Below are 19,617 nucleotides of genomic sequence, written 5' to 3' on the forward strand. Positions count from 1 at the left end.
TTTGGGAACGGTGTCACATGTCTGTCTTCACGTTAAATAGTGAGTGGAAGACAAGCAGCTCAGGAATTAGTCTAGTCTAGACTTTATTGAGGGGAAATTACTATTTCTTCTTTATTTTCCTATAATTAAATTATTAAAATTGTACATTTTTAGTTGTGGTTGTAGGAACAAGAATATGCTGTTTCACTGCAAGTAATTTTTTTATTACTCTAAATGCGTCGACTTTGTGGGATCTACTAGTAAAAAAATAATTTCCTGGAAGAGATAATGATACATAGAAACAACTTATCTAAGCTAGGATAGGAAATAATTATTCTGCAACAGGGTCAGAAAACTACTCCCATTTCTTTGGAATTTTTTATCCGGTATGTCCATGAGCTGTCTGAGCCAATCCTGTGTGGAAGAACAATATTTCTTAAATGACTTGTGACCAGAGTATGTATTGTAAAGAGATTAATATTAACAATGTAACTTCATTTATTTCAGGCACTGTTGAATCAGCCAGAAGTAAAATAACAAAATAGTGGTGAGGTAACTGGTACATAACAGAAGAGGGAACTTTCTGCTCTGTGAGACACCAAGGTTTTCCATAGTCCTGGATACAACTTCGGACGAAGGTTTGTATCGGGTGAGGTCTGAGAGTGTTATGATGGCTGCAGTGTGTTCAAGCCAGGAAGCCCTGATGAGCCATAATAGAAAGAAAGGTAACTTACAGAGAAGATATTTTTATTTCTCTAGAAAGACTCAATATGCAACAATGGAAAGAACAGGTACATAAAGCAGAGTACAGTACAATACAATTACAGTAGAAGACTATGGCTATCCCAAAGTAGCTAAAATCAGCTTTTCAATATCACACTCATTTTGTCCACGTAGAATCCTAAAATAACCATTTTCTCCCCAAGACTTTCCCCAGGAATTTGCAGCAATCTAAAGAAAAACAAAGAGGAAAAAATATCAATTTTAATTTTAAAATGCAAGATGTAAAATACAAAATGAATCTTTTGAATTAGTTTCCTTTTCTAAAAAGAGTTTCTCAGATTTGGTACACTGAGAATCACAATCCAACCCTTTCTGATTTCTAATCATTGGTTCCTTTTTGTTTTGATCAAAATTTCAATTCCAAACCCAGGGTTAATAAAAACAGAATACAATTTCTACAAGGCAGTTTGATAAATTGAAGCTGAAATCATTAGATAATTCAAATATTGGGTGGAGAAAGTGGTCATTGAAACAACAATGGTCAAAATTCTAATTACATCTGATCTGTTAAAGAGACACCCAAGATACAAAAAAGTTGACTTTTAATAAATTAGGTTTTATTCAGTTAGCTATTGACATATTGAGCAATTTAGTTTCTAATGAAGTCAGAAGTTTTGCCCTGTTGATATCAGTGAAACTACCTACCATCTGAGGAGCGGCTGAGGGAGCTGGAATTGATTAGTCAGGAAAAAAGGAGACTGAGGGGAGATCTTATCACCCTCTACAACTACCTGAAAGGAGGTTGTAGTGAGGTGGGGCTCAGTCTCTGCTCTGTAGTAGCTAGTGATAGGAACAGGGGTAATGGCCTCAAGTTGTGCCAGAGGAGGTTTAGGTTGGGTATCAGGAGAAATTTCTTTACTGAAAGGGTTGTCAAGCATTGAAACAGGCTGCCCAGGGAGGTGGTTTGAATCACCATCCCTGGTGGTGTTTAAATGATGAACAGATGTCATGCTTAGGGACATGGTCTAGTGGCAGACTTAGTAGAGCTGGTTCAATGGCTGTACTCAATGATCTTAAAAGGTCTTTTCCAGCCAAAACATTCTATGATTCTGTTTCTATAAGCCCTGCCACCAACTATGCAAACTCTAAATTACCTTCTGCTGAAAAAGGAGTAATGAGATGCGCTGTAAATGATAACCAAAAAGATAAAATCTGACTTACAATGTTTAAATTTTTTTTTCTCATAGCTGGATAGCATTTGCAAAAGCTGTTTAAACAGATAGCTTGTCTTTTCCAAATGTTTTAACAAATAACATTGATTACTTTTATTGAGTCTCATTTGCAGTCAACAAAAGGAACCAATACTTCATGGGAAATTTGAGTAACATTTGAGAATTTGAATAAGATTTGAGACAGAAAAGACAATGTAGGAAAAAACACAGATATAGGTGAGAGATTGGATGAAACAGGATTTGAAGTAGAGGTAGATGAGGCTGTAGTTCAAGGATCAGCATGATAAAAGTTGCCAGAAAAGGAATAGAATGAACAGATGCAGAAGGTGAATGAAAGGAAAGAAGTTGGTTTTAGATAATCTGTGTTGTAGAGATATTTTCTTCTGGCTCAAAATACAGTGCAAAATCTTCATTTACCCAGAACTTCTGTTTTTGTCCATTTCTGTCAGGTAACACTCCCCACCTGTTACAAGAGATGGTACAGGTGAGACCTTTGATACATATGTTCATATTTTGTAGCTTTAAACAAGCAAGCAGAAAAGAAAATCTTGTATTAGTTAGTTGTATTAATACCAGTATAAGAACAAAGCATGACTGATAGATGTCTTCATATTTTAATAAACTTTGCTGAAGATGAAGATGAAGATAAATATACTCCCAGCCACTAGTCAAATTTCCATTAGAGACTACAAAAATTTATTGCAAGTGCAATTTTAGTTTGTCATTGCAAAAACCCATTTTCATTGACAGAATTTCTCCTCTGGAGAGCTTACCAGCTTTCCTTGAACTGTATAAAAGTATTGAAATTTATGTGGACACATTTCTTCAATTCAGCTAAAGTTCTCTAGGATAATCTTTGCTAAAGGTCTCAACCAACACCTCTACGAAAATAGCTGGTGAGTTGGGACTAGAAAAGGTTCCAAGTTTTCTCAACTCAGATTAAGTTGCTAACAACCTAATCTGCTTTACTACACTGTGTGGGGGATGATCTATAAACTTGCTTGATGTTTCTTTGATATCTACAAGGTGATTCTGCCCTCTGCTCTCATGAGACCCTACCCGGAGTGCTGTGTGAAATTCTTGGGCCTCCAAAACAAGAAGCACATCAAGCTGTTGGAGTGAGACCAGAGGAGGGCCATGAGGATGATCAGAGGGCTGGAGCAGCTCCCCTATGAGGACAGGCTGAGAGAGTTGGGGCTGTTCAGCCTGGAGAAGAGAAGGCTGCTGGGAGACCTTATTGCAGTCTCCCAGTTCCCAAAGGCATCCTACAGAAAAACTGAGGAGGAACTTTTTACCAAGGCAGGTAGCAATAGGACGAGGCGGAATGGTTTTAAACTGGAAAAGGGTAGATTTAGACTAGATATTAGGAAGAAATTCTTTACTGTGAGGGTGGTGAGACACTGGCACAGGTTGCCCAGGGAAGTTGTGGATGCCCCCTCCCTGTAAGTGTTCAAGGCCAGGTTGGGCAGGACTTTGAACAACCTGGTCTAGTGGGAGGTGTCCCTGCCCGTGGCAGGGGGTTGGACTGGATGATCTTTAAGGTCCCTTCCAGACCAAACCACTCTGTGATTCTATGATTCTGCTTTACAAAGGGAGGGTATGGAGAAGCTAGAGAAGACTTTCCTGATACATCCACAGCCAATGATCAGAAGTGACAATCACAGTTTTCAGCAAGGAAAATTGCAATTGAACACAAGGAAAAAATAGTATTTTACATGAGTGGTTAGGAACGACTGAAGTTAGAGATTGTGGAACATCTCTGAACGTATCCAAAACTCAACCTGAGAAGCTCCATGAACCTCAACTATGAAGGTGGCTCTGTTTTGAGTTGGGGGTTAAACTAGATGAGCTTCAAAGATCTCTTTTGATCTGAAGTATTCAATGATCTAAGCAACGTGATCTGAGATGGCTCTGACAATTTAAGGCACAGAGTGTTGAACAAAACAACTTTCAGCCTCAGTTACTCTACATTTCTATGAATTACTAAATTTTGTATTTAATGTACAGATTTTGTGTAATGGTTAAATAACTAAGGACACTAAGAGATTGTGATGGGACAAGAGATTTTGCCAATTTTTTAAAGGCTGTAGTCTAAAGAGCAGATAAGGTTGATTTACTGGTTACTGATCAAAACCATTCTTGGGGCAGGTGCATGAATCAGGAACAGGACTTAGCAGGAAAGGTGGAATGGAGTGCCATCTCCATAGGTGCTGAACTTTACTGGCAGCACCTGTGGCATGAGGTGCTAGGACTGTTTACCAAGCCTTTCCTAAAACTTGGCATGGTTTGTTCAGGCTTGGCTGAGGTTCACCAATTTTCATTTCTCCCATGCTCACGCACTTCCCTCAGTCTGAAAAATCACTCAGCTGTAATGGAAACAGCTGTTGTTTTGTGAACCATGCTCTCTCTATATATATTGTTCAATGATGCAGTGTTTGTAGCCACATGCCAGTTTGATTTGACATCTTGCCTCTGGGATTGAATGCCAGCTCCATCAAGACCATTTCTGGGGACTTCTTGGCTCATTTATGCTAATATAACTTCTAAAGAGGAAGCAATTATTTCAAAAAACTCCTAAGTGGAAAGTGTTTCTGCAGTAGTATCTTTAGGACAGGAGGAAATATTTACAGAAATAGATTTCTCAGTTTTCTAAAATAGATTTCTCAGTGTAAGTATTGTACTCAATTTTTTTTCCCTTTTCCTGCCTATAAAGTTATACTTCAGTAGTTTTCATTATTTCAGCTTTACTGATGGAATAAGTTCATTCTGCATTGTATCCCTTGTTATGGCATCCAAGTACAGCTTCCACTTTAAGCTTAATTTAGGTTCAGAGTCCTCAGAGAAAACAAATCTCTAATTATCCTTTCTGTGGCTAAGCCAGGCATTCGAGGGTGAATTTTCTAAGCTCTAAAGAGATATGTGATATAAATATATAATATTAAATTCAGCTTGGATTTTAACTGCTGTTTTACTTGCTGCTGTAAGTACTATTCTTGAAATATGAACAACGGCTAACTGAGAGGTATTTGTTAAAATGATCAGATAACAATTAGTAATCTAAAAATAAACTCAGAGGAAATATTAACCTTCTATAACTGTTAGCCATCCACTAGGCTGCATTGAAACTGGATAGAATCTTGTTTCAACAATTCAAAACCAGATAATTTTTAGATGGATGTCATGTCCTGTATGTTTTCATATATAAACAAATATATTTTCCTGAATCTGGGTAATCTTTGTTATTTGACTTCTTTATTTATTTCATATTTTAAAATAGACATTAGTTGCAAAAGTTTATTAATCTATAAAATATAAAGAAGCTTGCATGGAAGACACTATGGGAGTAAAATTAACCTGGTATATTATTGGCAGCAATTATGGAAAGTGATAGCATTCCAGATAATTTTCCCTATCGAGCAGCAGGTCAGAGAAAGTGTTGATTTGTCCCTCAAAATCTTCAAAACCAGAATTAAAAAAAAAAGAGCAACTAGAAGCATAATCCTGAAGGACCTAAGTAAGCAGCTTAAATGTGAAACCCATATCACTCAATTCTGTTCCAGAACAGTAAAAGATCTGTACAGATTATGAAAGGTATCAGTAGCACAAGGATATTATTAATCAATGCAAATATTTGCTTTGGGTATACAGTGGAAAAATAGAATACATAATAGTTCCTTTACAGTATTTTCAAAAGCTTAGTTAATACAGTGTACTACTGTTTACTGGTCTCTTCTGAGATTCAACCAGTACATTGGCATTATTATCCTTAATCCTCACAGAATCATAGAATCATAGAATGGTTTGAGTAGAAAGGGACCTTAAAGATCATCTAGTCCAAATCCTGTGCCATGGGCAGGGACACTTCCCACTAGACCATGTTTCTTAAAGCCCCATTAAACCTGGCCTAGAAATTGCCTACTGAAGCATGAAATGAGCAAAGAAGACGACTGAAAATTATTAAGAAATATACAGTGAGTAAAGTTTTAGATCGGGAATCAGCAGACAATAGAGTGTATCAGTTTCTAGAACTACACCACTGTAGTACATGATTTCAGAATAAACAGTGAGGAGAATTAAGATGTTAAAGACTGAAGAACTTGAATTCTGTCCATCTTAAACCATCAGGATTTAGAGAAAAGGGTAAAATTATCATAGTAATCAACATAGTAATTACAGTTCTGATATATATCAATTTTTCACAATATAGCACAAAATTATAGATGCTACAGTTTGGTTGAACAAAATTTTAAAAAGAAATTTATTGTGCTAAAAAGTTTGATAAACTAATCTGGGATTGATGTTATGTTCCCTCATGTCTAGGAGCAAGAGCTGGTCTAGGGACCAAGAGATTGGAAGGGAAAATGACTCTTCAGTTAATTTTTCTTGTAAAACAGCTGTGCCTTGGAGTCTTATGAAACAGAACACCTTTGCGCTGCGCATTGTAAGTGAAAATGATTTAGTAGAACAAAAAATCCTGTTGCCATTTTCTGCTTTCAGAAAGTAATCTTTAAAGAAAATAAATGAGAATCTATTCATGCATCTGAGAGGTATCAGTATTTTGCCAATAAATTAAAATCAATGGGAATTAATAAATGATGGTTACTACTTCATTAAAAAACTATGACGCTCAGAGCTCTTAGTTAATATAATTTCTTTAATACAGTCAAATATTACCAAATTTTTCCTAAAGTAGACCTATCCAAATACATGTGCCTAACTAATGGCAACCTGACCTTGTTGAAGATAATCAGAGATTTCCAGTGTCTCCAGAGAAGCCAAGGCCTTGGAAGATGATAGATGTGATAGTGAGCAGCAAATGAGACACGAACTCTGTTTTAGTTATGTTTACAACATTGGAAAGAAAACCTAAGAAGTTGACATCAAATGTAAGCAAGGTCATGCATGTTTTGAGTAAAGAATTATACAGTGTATGACTGGAGCCCTACACTAAATCTGGTAAGTCACTGCTAGTGAAGAAGAGCAACAGTAACAGATATTTGTGTGACAAATTGAGAAAATAGTAAGTCAAAATATACAGACACTAACAACTTAGATGTGTGTAGGGCTCAAAAGCCAAGCAGAAAGAGAAAATTAAGTGTCATGTATTAGTCTATATATAGAACAGGGAGAAGTCCAGGAAAGAAAATATCAAGAAAAACTATGCCGACAATGAAGTAATTTAACTCCCAGTGGAATTAGTTCCTAAGCGGAAATGACAAAGACTTGGAAGTGAGCTGGCAGAGTCTTGGACGACATCCATTAGAGAACAAAATTACATTTTCTGGAATGGAACCATTCTGGACCAAAATGATCTAACAGCACTGTTTCAGCTGTTGCTTTTGTGATTATTCCAGCTTTATATTTATTCCAAATGAATGGCATTCCAAAAGCAAACAGATGTTGGACCTCATTACTCACAGAGACACAGAATCTATTAGAGTTCTTTTTATAAAGCTTTAGACCACTAGCGTCCTCACCTTTGGTATTTTTAGGAAAAGATTTCAACCTCACCCACACCAAAATTTCAACTTTTATTAAGAAGAAAAAGAAGAGATTTTAAGGAATCATTAAGGAGAAGGTCTGCCTACCAATTACCTAAAATTACTTTAAAAAGGGAGCTTTCTCCTCCCTGACAAAAATATTCTGTAAGAAATATACCACTTAACTTTTCCAAAAGAAACCATCATGATCTTCATTCAAAAATAACCTTGAATATAAAAAAGTAATTTCGCCAAACTGCATTCAGTTCCCTTCAGGAGAAACCGTAAACAAGGCATTTCCATTTGCTCAAGGAAACCAGCTCCATCTGAGTCTGTAAAGAGAATTTGGGTGCACTTTCTGATAAAAGGATGAGTACTTGTGTGCTTTCATAAAAGGATTTTCATAATTTTGTGCCCAGTTTTATATAGTAGAAGCATTTAGCTGGATTATCAGCAATATTCTTCCCTTGATATTAACTCTGTAGAAGTAGGCCCTGAATGCACGACAATACCAGACAGTTAAAAGTCTAGAATATGGAGACTGTTTCACTATTCTTTGGAAACTGGATGTGTTTATTAATATTTCCTAGTCTCTTTTTTGAAGAAACTGTATCACTACAGTGAAGTGTACAATACAAGAGAAGTATAAAGAATTTTTTTCAGAAAAAAATAGTAATTGATAATTAAATATAATTGAATAAAAGGCGAAAAAAGCTAGAAATACCACCTAACACAACAAAAAGGTTTGTCAGCAGTGGCTTCAAAAGTGAAATTTTTTTTTAGGAGAACAAACACTGAATTCTAGCGCGCCTACATTCTGCTTTGTAGGTAAAATGCTGTTAACAGCAAATACAGCAAAGATATCTGAAGAGTGTGTTAAGTAATTTTATACAAACTGACTCCTTAAGACAGAAGATGTGAATTAAAAAGAAATAAGGCCTTAAGAGTAAAGTATAACAAGTCTCAGATTTCAAGCTATTAATTCCTGCCGATCTGGCAATGTTTGTAGAAGTCAGCGCTTTGCATTAACCAAGGAGTTAAACCGTTTATTGAACACCAGTGCTCTAGGAATGAACATTCTGCATCATCTTTCTTACTTCTGCTATTCAACAATTTGTATCTAGAACAGACTCTTCTAACATGCTAAGAGTCCCCATCTGACAGTTAAAAGTACACAGACAGCAAGATACACTTTCAAATCACTCATGTAATACTTTTTCAATCATTTCAACTCACAGTTGCAGTTTCCAAGTTATACTGTTCATAGGCTGAATGTTGGATTTACTGATAGCACTGGCAAAACTCCTAGATTTACAGGAATAAAGCTAAGATTTGTCTCTGGTTGGTTGGTTTCTTTATTTGCAATGTCTCTTTCTAGAGTATATTGAAGACAGGATTGTGCCACATCTTATCTTCACAGACAGAAGCAATGAACTTGTTAAAAGTAAGCATACATAGAGCATGTACATATTCTGTTTTTAAGATTATGGCCTTCAGTCATATTTTGCTTTGTCAGATATTGCCTGATTTTCTTGTGGGTTTTTTTTTTCAAATATTTTCATTTTTGTTAACTTCTGCATTCATAAGGATGAATAACCTCTAATACAACCACAATATAAACTTAGAATAGGATATTTCAGTTGGAAGACACCTTCAGTGATCATCTAGTCCAACTGCCTAGTCAGTTCAGGGCTGACCAAGTTAAACCATGTTGAGGAGAGCATTGTCCAAATACCTCTTAAACATTGACAGGCCTGGGGCACTGACCACCTCTCTGAGAAGCCTGTTCCTGTGTTTGACCACTTTCTCAATAAAGAAATGCTTCCTAATGTCCAGTCTAAACCTCTCCTTCTGCAGCTTTGAACCATTCCCATCCATCCTATCACTGGATACCAGAGAGAAGAGATCAGCACCCCTTTCTTTCCTTCCCCTCCTCAAGAAGCTGTAGAGAGCAATGAGATCACCCCTCAGCCTTATTTTCTCCTAGCTAGATAAGCCCAAAGTCTTTAGCTGCTCATCACAGGACATGCTTTCCAACCCTTTGACCAGCTTTGTTGCCCTCCTCTGGACACATTAAAGGACCTTCACATCCTTCTTAAATTATGCAGCCCAGAACTGCACACAGCGCTCAAGGTGAGGCCGCACTAATGCTGAATACAGTGGGAACTGAAACACTTGGATTAGGAAAAGAACCATTCTCTATTATCAAGAGAGAGGGATACCTCCTGAAGATAATTCATCCCACCTAAGTGCTAACCACAATCAGTGCTAACAAACTGGACTCATTTGTCTCTACTATGTTTTCTACATAGGCATTACGATTTTGCTGTCACCACACTGGCCAAACAAATTATGAAATCTCTTGGGCAAAATTATTGTCTCTCCATAATCTGTATATACATAGCAGCAGGATACAAATATTACTCAGTCCCTCTCACCTTGACCTGGTTTATTTTAATAATGAAGTTCTGCTTTTTTAAAAGGCTTACGATGCCTCCTTCTCCAGACAAAAAGAGAGCAGGGTAGAAATACATGCAGTCTAAGACTTTTCCTACCTCTTTCTTCCCTCGACTTGGTTGTATAACTGTCATAATGCTACCAGACAAAAAAGGCATAACTACTGCAACTTATGTTCTATTCCTAGTGCTGTAGCAGAAAATCATAGTACCTTTCAAAGACTAGGATTTTCATCTACTCAGTTAGAAAAAAAGTTTGGTTCTTAATCTTTTATTAATAATAAGAAGGTTAGGGTCATTGACTAGTGTTCTCTGCAAGACAAAACTTAGAAAATGGTTGCTGGAATTTGAAACTATGGTTTTGCCTGGAGTTTTCAGCATGAGAAATGAGTCAAATTACCAGTGAGTCAATAGTTAAATCTTTCCCACAAGCCTACTGTAATCTCATAGATTTAACCGCTTGAGTCATTAGACTCTTGTGTATCTTTTCCTCATGACTTTCTAATGTATTTCTCTTTGCTATATAATATTTTTTGCTGTTGCTGTTTATTTTTTAAACTATAATATCTGATTTTGTTTGTCTGACAATAATAAAGTAGATTTTTTTTTTCTCCCACAAAAGAGAAAGGGAACACAACCCAAGATTTCTTTTGTCAGGAAGAAAATAATTTGGGTAATATCTTTCAGTAGGTTAAGATATTGCTTTTTTTTGTTATTCTGAGTCTAAGCTCAAGTGAGGGCAAGTGAAGAGGAAAATGCAGAGAAAAAGTGTCTTCAAAGCCAAAACCTGAGATGTCACTAACTGTAGTCACTGGTATTTTTTTAAGGCTTTGGACTTTGCACAGGTGAGTCATTTAATTGTGTGTTAAATCTTGGAGTGCTGTTCCTCTGTCTGGGTATACCTTCGACATGAAACCACAAGTTTTTACCTCACAGGTAATTTTTGTCTCCATTAGTATGGCTTTTTGTGTTAAGGAAAATCCATCCAATGTTTTTTTCAGGGCATAGATGTTTCAATGTCATCTAATCTGCTGCACTGTTGAATTTAACACTTCCAGCAAATCTTGATAAAAATAGAGGGGAGAAGTGTTTCCAGTTAATGTACATCTGTCAATGTCCTCTTATGGAACTCTTATGTCATTCTGAGCACCTTCTAAACATCTGAAACTCTAGCTTGCTTTTGAAACAGTATCTAAGGCTTTTAATAAAATTATTCTTTTCTCCTCCAAGCCTTAGGATGACAGTCCATAGATGTGATTGTATCCAAAGACTCGGGCATTTGGGGCCTTTCTGATTTTTTCTGTGCCAGGGGATCAGCAGATACAGCTTTTTGAGCGAAGACATGGGTCAGATGTTGTAGCTTGGCACTGATACTGAAATGATGCAGAGGAAAGAATCTGAGAGAAGATTTGTATGAACAGACTGCAAACATTAATGATGAATACTTCACTATGCCTAACTTTGAAGAGAGATATATTTGAACTAGAACCAAAGTTATTTAAGCCAAGGTGCGTCCTCGATGATGAATAGCCTTTGGCATCTTTACACCATCAACAAATCTGCTTCATGTTTTCTTTCCCTGTGGACACTACATTTCTCTTCCCTTTCCTAGGTAGACCTATGAAAGCCACAGGAGTTGAAGGAAAAGAAGATTAAAAAAAAAGATGCATTGTAATAAAGAATCTCTATAGAATAGACTTGACAGGTTTACTCAGCAATATTAGCTTAAATGTATAGATCCGAGAGACAAATCTGCTACAAAGTTCATCTTTGATGTGAATTCAGTGTGCTTTTATTATTAAAAGTTCTTAAGAGAAAGATTATTTTTATGGTCCCTTCCAACCCAAACCATTCTATGATTCTATGACAGTTTCAAATGTCATTTTTCAGTCATTAGTCTTTTTTAAATAACAGAACGCAACTGAAAAAAGTGAAAATTACCAAGCTTTGACCAATTTGTCTTCCTTAGTCCCACTTACCGTTTGCAATTTCATTGTACCTTATTAGCTTGTTTCAATTCTAGTCTGATTATGAGTTGTAACTATATATGTATATACACATAGATGTGTGTGTCTGTGTACATATACATAAATATACATATGCAAGACATTCTAAAGATATTATCTTACTATAAATATTATATACAAGTTGAACACTTATTTTGTTGTTTAAGCTACTTTATGATGCTATTGAAAGTGGGATTCGTCTAGTCAAAACCAGACATTTTAATGTTAGCTATGTAATCATTGTGTTATCTATAGTCAAAGAAGTAAGATCCATCAAAGCAATTCAGCTCGCCTTAAGATAGATGCTTAGGATAGAGCAGATGAATAACCAGGGAAGATAAAGAGAATCATGGTTGCCTGACAGAGACATAGGAATCTAACTTTTACACATCAAAATTTATTTGTTATGAATCCCAGTCTCAGTTACTCACTTTTTCTGCTTATCTCATTGACTCTGGAATACAAGACATGAAAACTGCTGAGAGATACTACTCTCTAAATGTCACTGGGGTCAGTCCCTCCTGCCTTCAGATTGCCAAAAACCCTATTTCCACTGTCCATACAGACTGTGATCAAACCCAAATGGTCTTCTACCGGCAACACCCTGCATCTAACTGTTCCGTAGTCTTCTCCATGTCTTTCCCATTCTTTTCTTGAGCCTGAGGTTACAAAGCACCTCACTGGAGATAGACTTACAGTCTTATCAGAGCTGATTTTATACATAACAAGCTTTCAAGTGATAGAAAATAATTCGCAATTTCAAGTTGCGAGACAGTGGAAGCCAGTCAATGATTTTACGATCCTTGTGATTCAATGATCAATTAGGTAGTTTATATGTGCATTTCTTGCTTTGTACAAATAACTCTTGCAAGCTTCACCAAAATTTAGTTCCATTTTATGATTCTATCACCTTATATGTTGTACAATTCATAGTCAGCTTAAGGCATTCTCAAAAATGTTTCTCAGATATTACAAATATCAACTCAATATGGGCATTCATTATTATGGCTGCCTTTTATAAATATTGAATCTCTTTTACAGAAGGGGTCATAAATAAAAAATCAGAATGCAATAAACATCAACCCACAAAAAAATCCGCTTTTTACCCTATGTGTCAGCATGTCTCTGCTCCTTTTTCTTTCTCCAGGAACCCTCTCAGCTAAGCAGAATGTGAATAATTGTCAATATTTTTATTTGAAGTACAATTTTGATGAGATTCCTATGAGGTTTTTTTAATTTAGGTCGGACAGTTTACATTATCCTTTGCTTTTAAAAAAACCCACCCAAGCTATATGTGAGCGGCAAAGAGCTTATACTTGAGCCACATATTTTACATTCAAATTAATTCAAAATAATGAATGTTATGAAGAAGTGCTAGCTTAATACTGAAGACATTAAAATCTATACAAAAGTATGTTTTAGACTTCATGGTGCAGAATGACTGGATTTATCATTGCTAGAAACTCAAGTACACCTAGCGTTGGGCTCAAACAGCCTCCAACTTGTCAAACTTGAATTCAATTTTTACAGTTAAACAACTCTGCAAATATTTTTTATGTCATAATCTTGGAGGTCAGAACACTTATGCATTAGACAATGAAAGAATCATAGAATCATATAATGTATTGGGTTAGAAGGGACCTTCAAAGCTCATCCAGTCCAACTCTTGTGCAGTAAGCTGGGACAATGTTACCTGATCAGGTTGCTCAGAGCCTCATCAAGCCTGACCTTGAATATGTCAAGGGATGGGGCTTCCACTACCTCTCTGGGTAGCGTTCACTGTTCCAGTGATCTACCACCATCATATTTTTCCTAATATCCAACCTAAATCTACCCTTTTCTAGTTTAAAACCATTACTCCTCATCCTATTGCTGCATGCCCTTGTGAACAGCTCTTCCATATTGTTGGATCCATTGGATACTTCAGCAATGTTCAATGAAAGTTAGTAAGTAAAGCCGTTTCCCACATACTGAACTTAAATACCATCACTTTCAGTTTTCTTCTTTTTCCTTCACTTCCCATGTCCTTCTTCAGCATGTCAAACCACTTGGCTTTCCTCCTACTCAGTGTTATGTGCTGACTACACAATCCTCTGCAGGGAGCTGCTGGTCTCAGTTGAGGTGCTCAGTTTTTTTGCTCACGAATGTCTTCTTGCCTAAAGGCTGCAAACTTTTCCTTACACAGCCTATCAGTTCCCTTTTAAAACAGCATCCACTTCAGCACATTAATAATCCTCCTCCTCTCACCCTTCTTATCAGTTTGTCTTCATGTGCCATTGTGACTTAATCACTCACCTCAGTAAGTCATTCAGCATGTATTTGGGCCAGCATGTCGGGGGGAATAGCTGTCATCACCCTACACTTGCACCAAGCATGCTTCACAGCCCTCCCACCACCTGCACTCACAGCAGCTCATTCCTGAACTGAGGTATCCAAATTGCATTACCAATTTTACTGCCTAATTTTATTGATTTCTCATGGCCCTACATACACATAAACTGATATATACTGGCTGTCCTTCTTAAATATCTTTTCCTAATTCAGTCCTCCATTTTTCCATGCTGAATTCCAGTTTCTCACTTTCATTGCTTCTCAACATTCAGTATAAGCATACTTCAGGAGCATTTCCTCTACTGAGTCAATACTTTTTGCAAGAGTATATGGTCAAGGAAGATCTTGCATAAGCCAGCTGCTTCTCTTTGCTGCTGTGCCACTCTCAGGCAAACTCTTGTAATTCATAGCCAGTAATTTCCACAACCATAGGCATTTCCATGTCCTCTACAAGGATATCTTCACTAGAGATCACAAATACAAAATGCACTTTGTTTTGTGACTTTATTTTCTTGAACTACATGTAGAAGATACTCTCAGTAATCTTTCTAGCACAGGCCAGAATCATTATTTATTTGATATTCTAGATCACCTATAAAATATTTGTTTGAGACTCTCCAGTCTTTTCTTTGTGTTACTACTCACTCGGTGGTTTAATAAATTCATCCTTGCATATTTCCTTCATGTCAAAGAATAAAGCCCCATAGTGTGTTCTGTAGTTCAAGTGTATGCATTATTAGATACTTGCCATGTAAATACAGTGGCACTGGACTACATTTGAGGGGAAATCCACTAGTGTATTATACACACTTTTCTGCAGCAGGTTCAGTCCTGCATGTGTATTTCTCACACATCCCAAATAAAGTCAGCAGCATCCCAGCAGCAGTTGGTTTTTGTTTGGGATTTAGAGAGCCCAGTCTGCTGTGCCAGTCATTTCTGCTTGTTAACTAGGAGGCCACTAGCAATTCTCATGTGTACATGATGTGTACACAGAATAATTTTGAATACTCAGCAAAACACTTTATTCTATAAACCAGTATATCTGAAGTTTTATTGCAAATATTAGATTAAAAGATGATGGGTCTACACTTTTTTCCAATGCTCTTTAAAATTCTTTGATATGTGGAAATGAAACAACAGTCTTATTAACAGTGCTCCACATCTGACAGTGAAACCTTCAGGTTCCAAACTGGTCATTGAGATTTTACTACATTTATGACTGGCAAAGGAAAAAGGTAAAAGAACACACTTTACTTACCCAAGGAGTTTGACTGAATGAGTTTTCCATTTAGATCCTACTTTCTGCAAGTGTCTATAGATTCCCTCTTTGTAAAGGAAAAAATCTTCATACGCTTTCATTATAGCTAAAAAACAGTAGGAAAAATCAGCATGGTCAGCAAATAGTACTTCTGTTCTTGTTCTCTTCTTTCATGTTATTAGTGAGTTTTCTGTTGTGTGTTGGACTATGTAAGCATACTTCCTAATTACACTAAATTCACTGCTCAGAAGTTCCCTATTGTGAGTGAACTGAGGCAATCAACAGAGTTCTCTCAAAGGTCTTTTGTCAAGTTAATTTGGCTTCCCTGTCATGGAAACTCCCTATCATGGACTTCTTCCAAACAGTAAGAAGAAATATTGTCTCATATAGGTTTACATAAATTTTCTCAAGTTCAGTGAAATCCAATTCAATAAAACAATTCTCCTTGGGGTTCATGTATAAAATCCTCAGTTCTGTCAAGTATCTGCATATTCAAGAGAAGTATGTAAGAGGTGTATAACCTGTGAAATATGGTGGAGTGATATGTATGCCTTTTTCTGAAATTCAGATAGAGCTCTTTAAGTACACAGCATTCTCCTTATGGAAAACTTGATTATCTGTGTATATGTTCCTCCTGACTTATGGCTAAAAGTGCAGGAAAAAACCCCAACCTTTGTGTCCATAAAAATGTAAGGCCAAAGAGCTGATGAACTGGAAGTTTTGTGCAAGGGAATGAAGATTACAATTTGCATTTTATGTCTATTCATTTTTTCTTAGGAATGCCATTTACTTGTTTCTTATGAAAAAGAATAAAGAAATTGGGGGTTGTTTTACACATTTGTTCTGCCACATTAGTACGGTAGACGAGGTACTTAGGGATATGGTTTAGGGGGTAGACAGGAGCGGTTGGACGTGATGATCTCAGAGGCCTTTTCCAACCGAGCTATTCTGTGATTCTGTGATTCTGTGATTTACTTTGTTATATGGTGGGCTACTAGGTCCAGAGAAGTGAAAATGTTTTCCAGGTCTACATTACCTTTAGATTCTGGTGAATGAGAAGCATTAGGTACAAGCTTAACTCAAATTTACTTTTAGCTTATGATTTTAACAGTCAGGCTGCCACACACCTTGAAACATGAGAATCAGTGAAATCCAGTTTCTTAAAGTCTTGCACCTTGGGAGTCCCTAAAAGTACAAATTTCACAGACCATTGTTATATGGTTGGAGCATTTATAAGATATGTGCCTGGTATAGATCTGCAGTATCCAGTAAGGTGAGCTCATGCTGCAGTTTTTTCTGTCTGGCACACTTTCAAACTTCTTTTTTCCTTGAAGGAAAGTAACTATATTTACAACCTCTTGGCTTCTATCATACTTGTCTGAAGACAGAAAACATTCACAAATTTTAGGAAATGAAAGAGAACAGCTCAAAACATGGCCATATGAGCCCATTTTCCCAGGAAACGTTACTAAATATACACTTTGCTAATGAGGTCACTCACATGAAAAAATGTATGCCGATAGCAACACATGGGGAATAAGCAGCTATGATGCTACCTGAGTGGCAAGTCTGGGGGAGAGCTATATCAGTTAAATCAGAAAAAAAAAGTTACATGTTTTTAATGAGTTACAGCTTCTGCTGAGCTGCCTGAAGAACCAGAGCTCACACATATTGAGAGCAGGAAAGTGGAAAATAGCACAATCTTTCTTCTTGGTTCCAGCTGCAAGCTTCGGACTCCATTAGAGCTCTCTGCCAAGGTTTCTCCCTTCCCTCTGCCCCACAGTCAGCAGCTTATAGAGCCAGTTTAACTCCTGCGGATGTTCCCATAACGCAATGTAAAACAGCAGCTGTAGAGATTTCTGAGCTGCAGAGAAGCCTGTGGATGGAGAGCTTTAAAGCAGTACAGAGGAAGAGAAAAGGAGAAGACTCCCACTAGCCTCAGTCTAGGTGAGGGTGTCAGAGGAGAAGTGAAAGGGGTGAGTCATTAAAAAAAAATCTGTAGAGACTTTCCTGGATCTTGTTTTGAAATGTTGGCCAAAGGGAGACAAAGAAACAGAGTTGATTGCAAGGACTGCAAAATTCACTTCTCCCTCAGGAGGTCTGAGGTTGGAAGATCTCTCTATCACCAGGCTGAGATAAGAGAAGGTAGTTCTGTTTCTAAATCACATTGTTCTTTGAAATCAATGTCTGTATGTTCAGTTTCAGAAAACACTATATTCTTTATCAGCAACTCTGAATCAAACACATGTTCTTGGCTCTGTGAAGAAATATCATATGTAAATTATTTCCACTGAAATGAAATAGAAAATTTGGAAAGGTATTTCTAGAATAACTTTAGTCTATGTGAGAGAATTTTATCCATGATTACATATTATATCTATTTTCAGTGTATGTGTGTATATACATGTATGTATATATTTGTGTATGTATTTATATTAATTAATATATATATGTATATAGCCTGCAATCAGGAGCTAAATTATGGTACAGTCTTTGGAATTAAGTGGTCTGGGTACATGAAGTGTAGGATCGACAGAAATATGATAACACAATATCAAGCACTGAGATATTTTTATTTATTCAGTGACTTTTTCCTGATATGGCCTGTGACTTGGACAGGATAAGCTGATCACATTCCATCAGTCAACTTTGTTCCCTCTCACATAGAAGAGACTTTGCATTTTCCAAAATGAATGGATTAATTATTAATGAAGCAGAAGAGGTAGCAATTTTCAGAAGGTAGATTGTAGCTCATGCATGAGCTACCTCAGCCATGGTGAGCTGTCAGATCTATGCATATAAATGCTGCAGATTATACGATGCATTCCACTATGGATTCCTCTGTATAAAATTCTTAAATAAAAATTTGTGTCTCTAAGATACAAAGATATAAAAAGCTAAATGTAGTGCTAAAAATGGAACTAAAGTGTAACACTGTACATTAATGTGGCCTAGTGCTTTCTCCAGATCTTTTTCTTGTCTCAGCAATTTAAATGCTCCTTTCTTTCCAAGATCAGGACAGTTAAAATCACAAGTTTTATAGGGTAAAAACTTTGATGTGTTGCCAACAATGTGGTAGCTTTCCTGTTGATTGAGACTGACTAATGTGGCAGAAAGGATTATTTTCCTGACAGATTATTGGGTCATAACCGCATAATTAAAAAATCTCACTATAATAAAAAGAAAACATGGAAAGTGATTTTACTCAGGGATATACACTCTTGGTTATATACTTTTCTTTAGGTCTTGCATTTTCCACAGAGAGCATTACCTTAACCTGATGCAGACATATTCACTGAAAAGGCATTGACATTTCAAAAAGTTGTATCAATTATTGAGTGGTTAAAACCTAACAAATGGCTGAATATATATTATTTTATGTGGAAGATTTAGTACTGACAGATTAATCCAGTAAACTGGGTATACATGGACTACGAATGCAATATTAGAGAGAGGTGTGAAATTTTATCTTAAAAATCCTAATTTTTTCATTTCCTTAAAACTAGTAGAAATAACCGTATTCACTTCTAGATCAAATGCAGCATGGGAAAGAATATTTTCCTTGAGTAAACAAACTTGGGCAGAACAAAGAACACTGATAATATTGATCTGTCTAAGTCTGAGCTTCATATTAATTGCAACTGCCCACATAATGAACTTTAAGAAGTCATTTCAACTCCATGATGTATTGAAATGAATTAAATCTAATAATCAAGACCATTTCAACAATAAATTGGAAGTTATGATAATTCATTATATAATTGAGGGCAGTAGAAATGCAGAAGTCCCTTGAAGTAAAATGCTTTGGTTTTGCATTAGCCATCCATCCAAGAAGGGTGGACATCCTGCACTATGACCTTTCTCCATCATCCTAAATGCCACATCCCTCAATCTCTCCAGTTTCACTGGCCTGGGGTATGAGCAGGAATCTGCTTTTTCAGGTGCTTCCAGCATCATCCATGACTGCAAACAGACAGCATTCAGGCTAAAAAAAACTCTTTTGCAGTCTCTCACTTCCTAATGAAGTCTCTTTATTTGCCTAAGAGGTCAGGGATATAAACTGCAGAAAAATTCAGAAATTATAGCCCTCTACAACGAACAGCAGCATTTGGGCTCTGAAAGAGGAAATTCTGGGAACATTCCAGCCCTGAA

The 19,617-nt window shown here is 36.6% G+C and overlaps 1 protein-coding gene across 1 annotated transcript in view; it reads right to left on the reverse strand.

Annotated features, from left to right (window-relative positions):
- Window positions 1–713: 713 nt before the first annotated feature.
- TINAG (tubulointerstitial nephritis antigen) overlaps window positions 714–19,617 on the reverse strand; it is a 39,539-nt gene continuing 20,635 nt past the window's right edge. The window contains exons 9-11 of the mRNA XM_010189939.1: window positions 15,466–15,571; window positions 2,352–2,397; window positions 714–930 (exon numbers count right to left, since the gene is read on the reverse strand). Of these exons, the coding sequence (XP_010188241.1) occupies window positions 820–930; window positions 2,352–2,397; window positions 15,466–15,571 (263 nt within the window). The 3' untranslated portion in view covers window positions 714–819. The remainder of the gene's footprint in view (window positions 931–2,351; window positions 2,398–15,465; window positions 15,572–19,617) is intronic.

The sequence above is a fragment of the Mesitornis unicolor genome, unplaced genomic scaffold, assembly GCF_000695765.1.
Source record: "Mesitornis unicolor isolate BGI_N332 unplaced genomic scaffold, ASM69576v1 scaffold4098, whole genome shotgun sequence".
NCBI lineage: Eukaryota > Metazoa > Chordata > Aves > Mesitornithiformes > Mesitornithidae > Mesitornis > Mesitornis unicolor.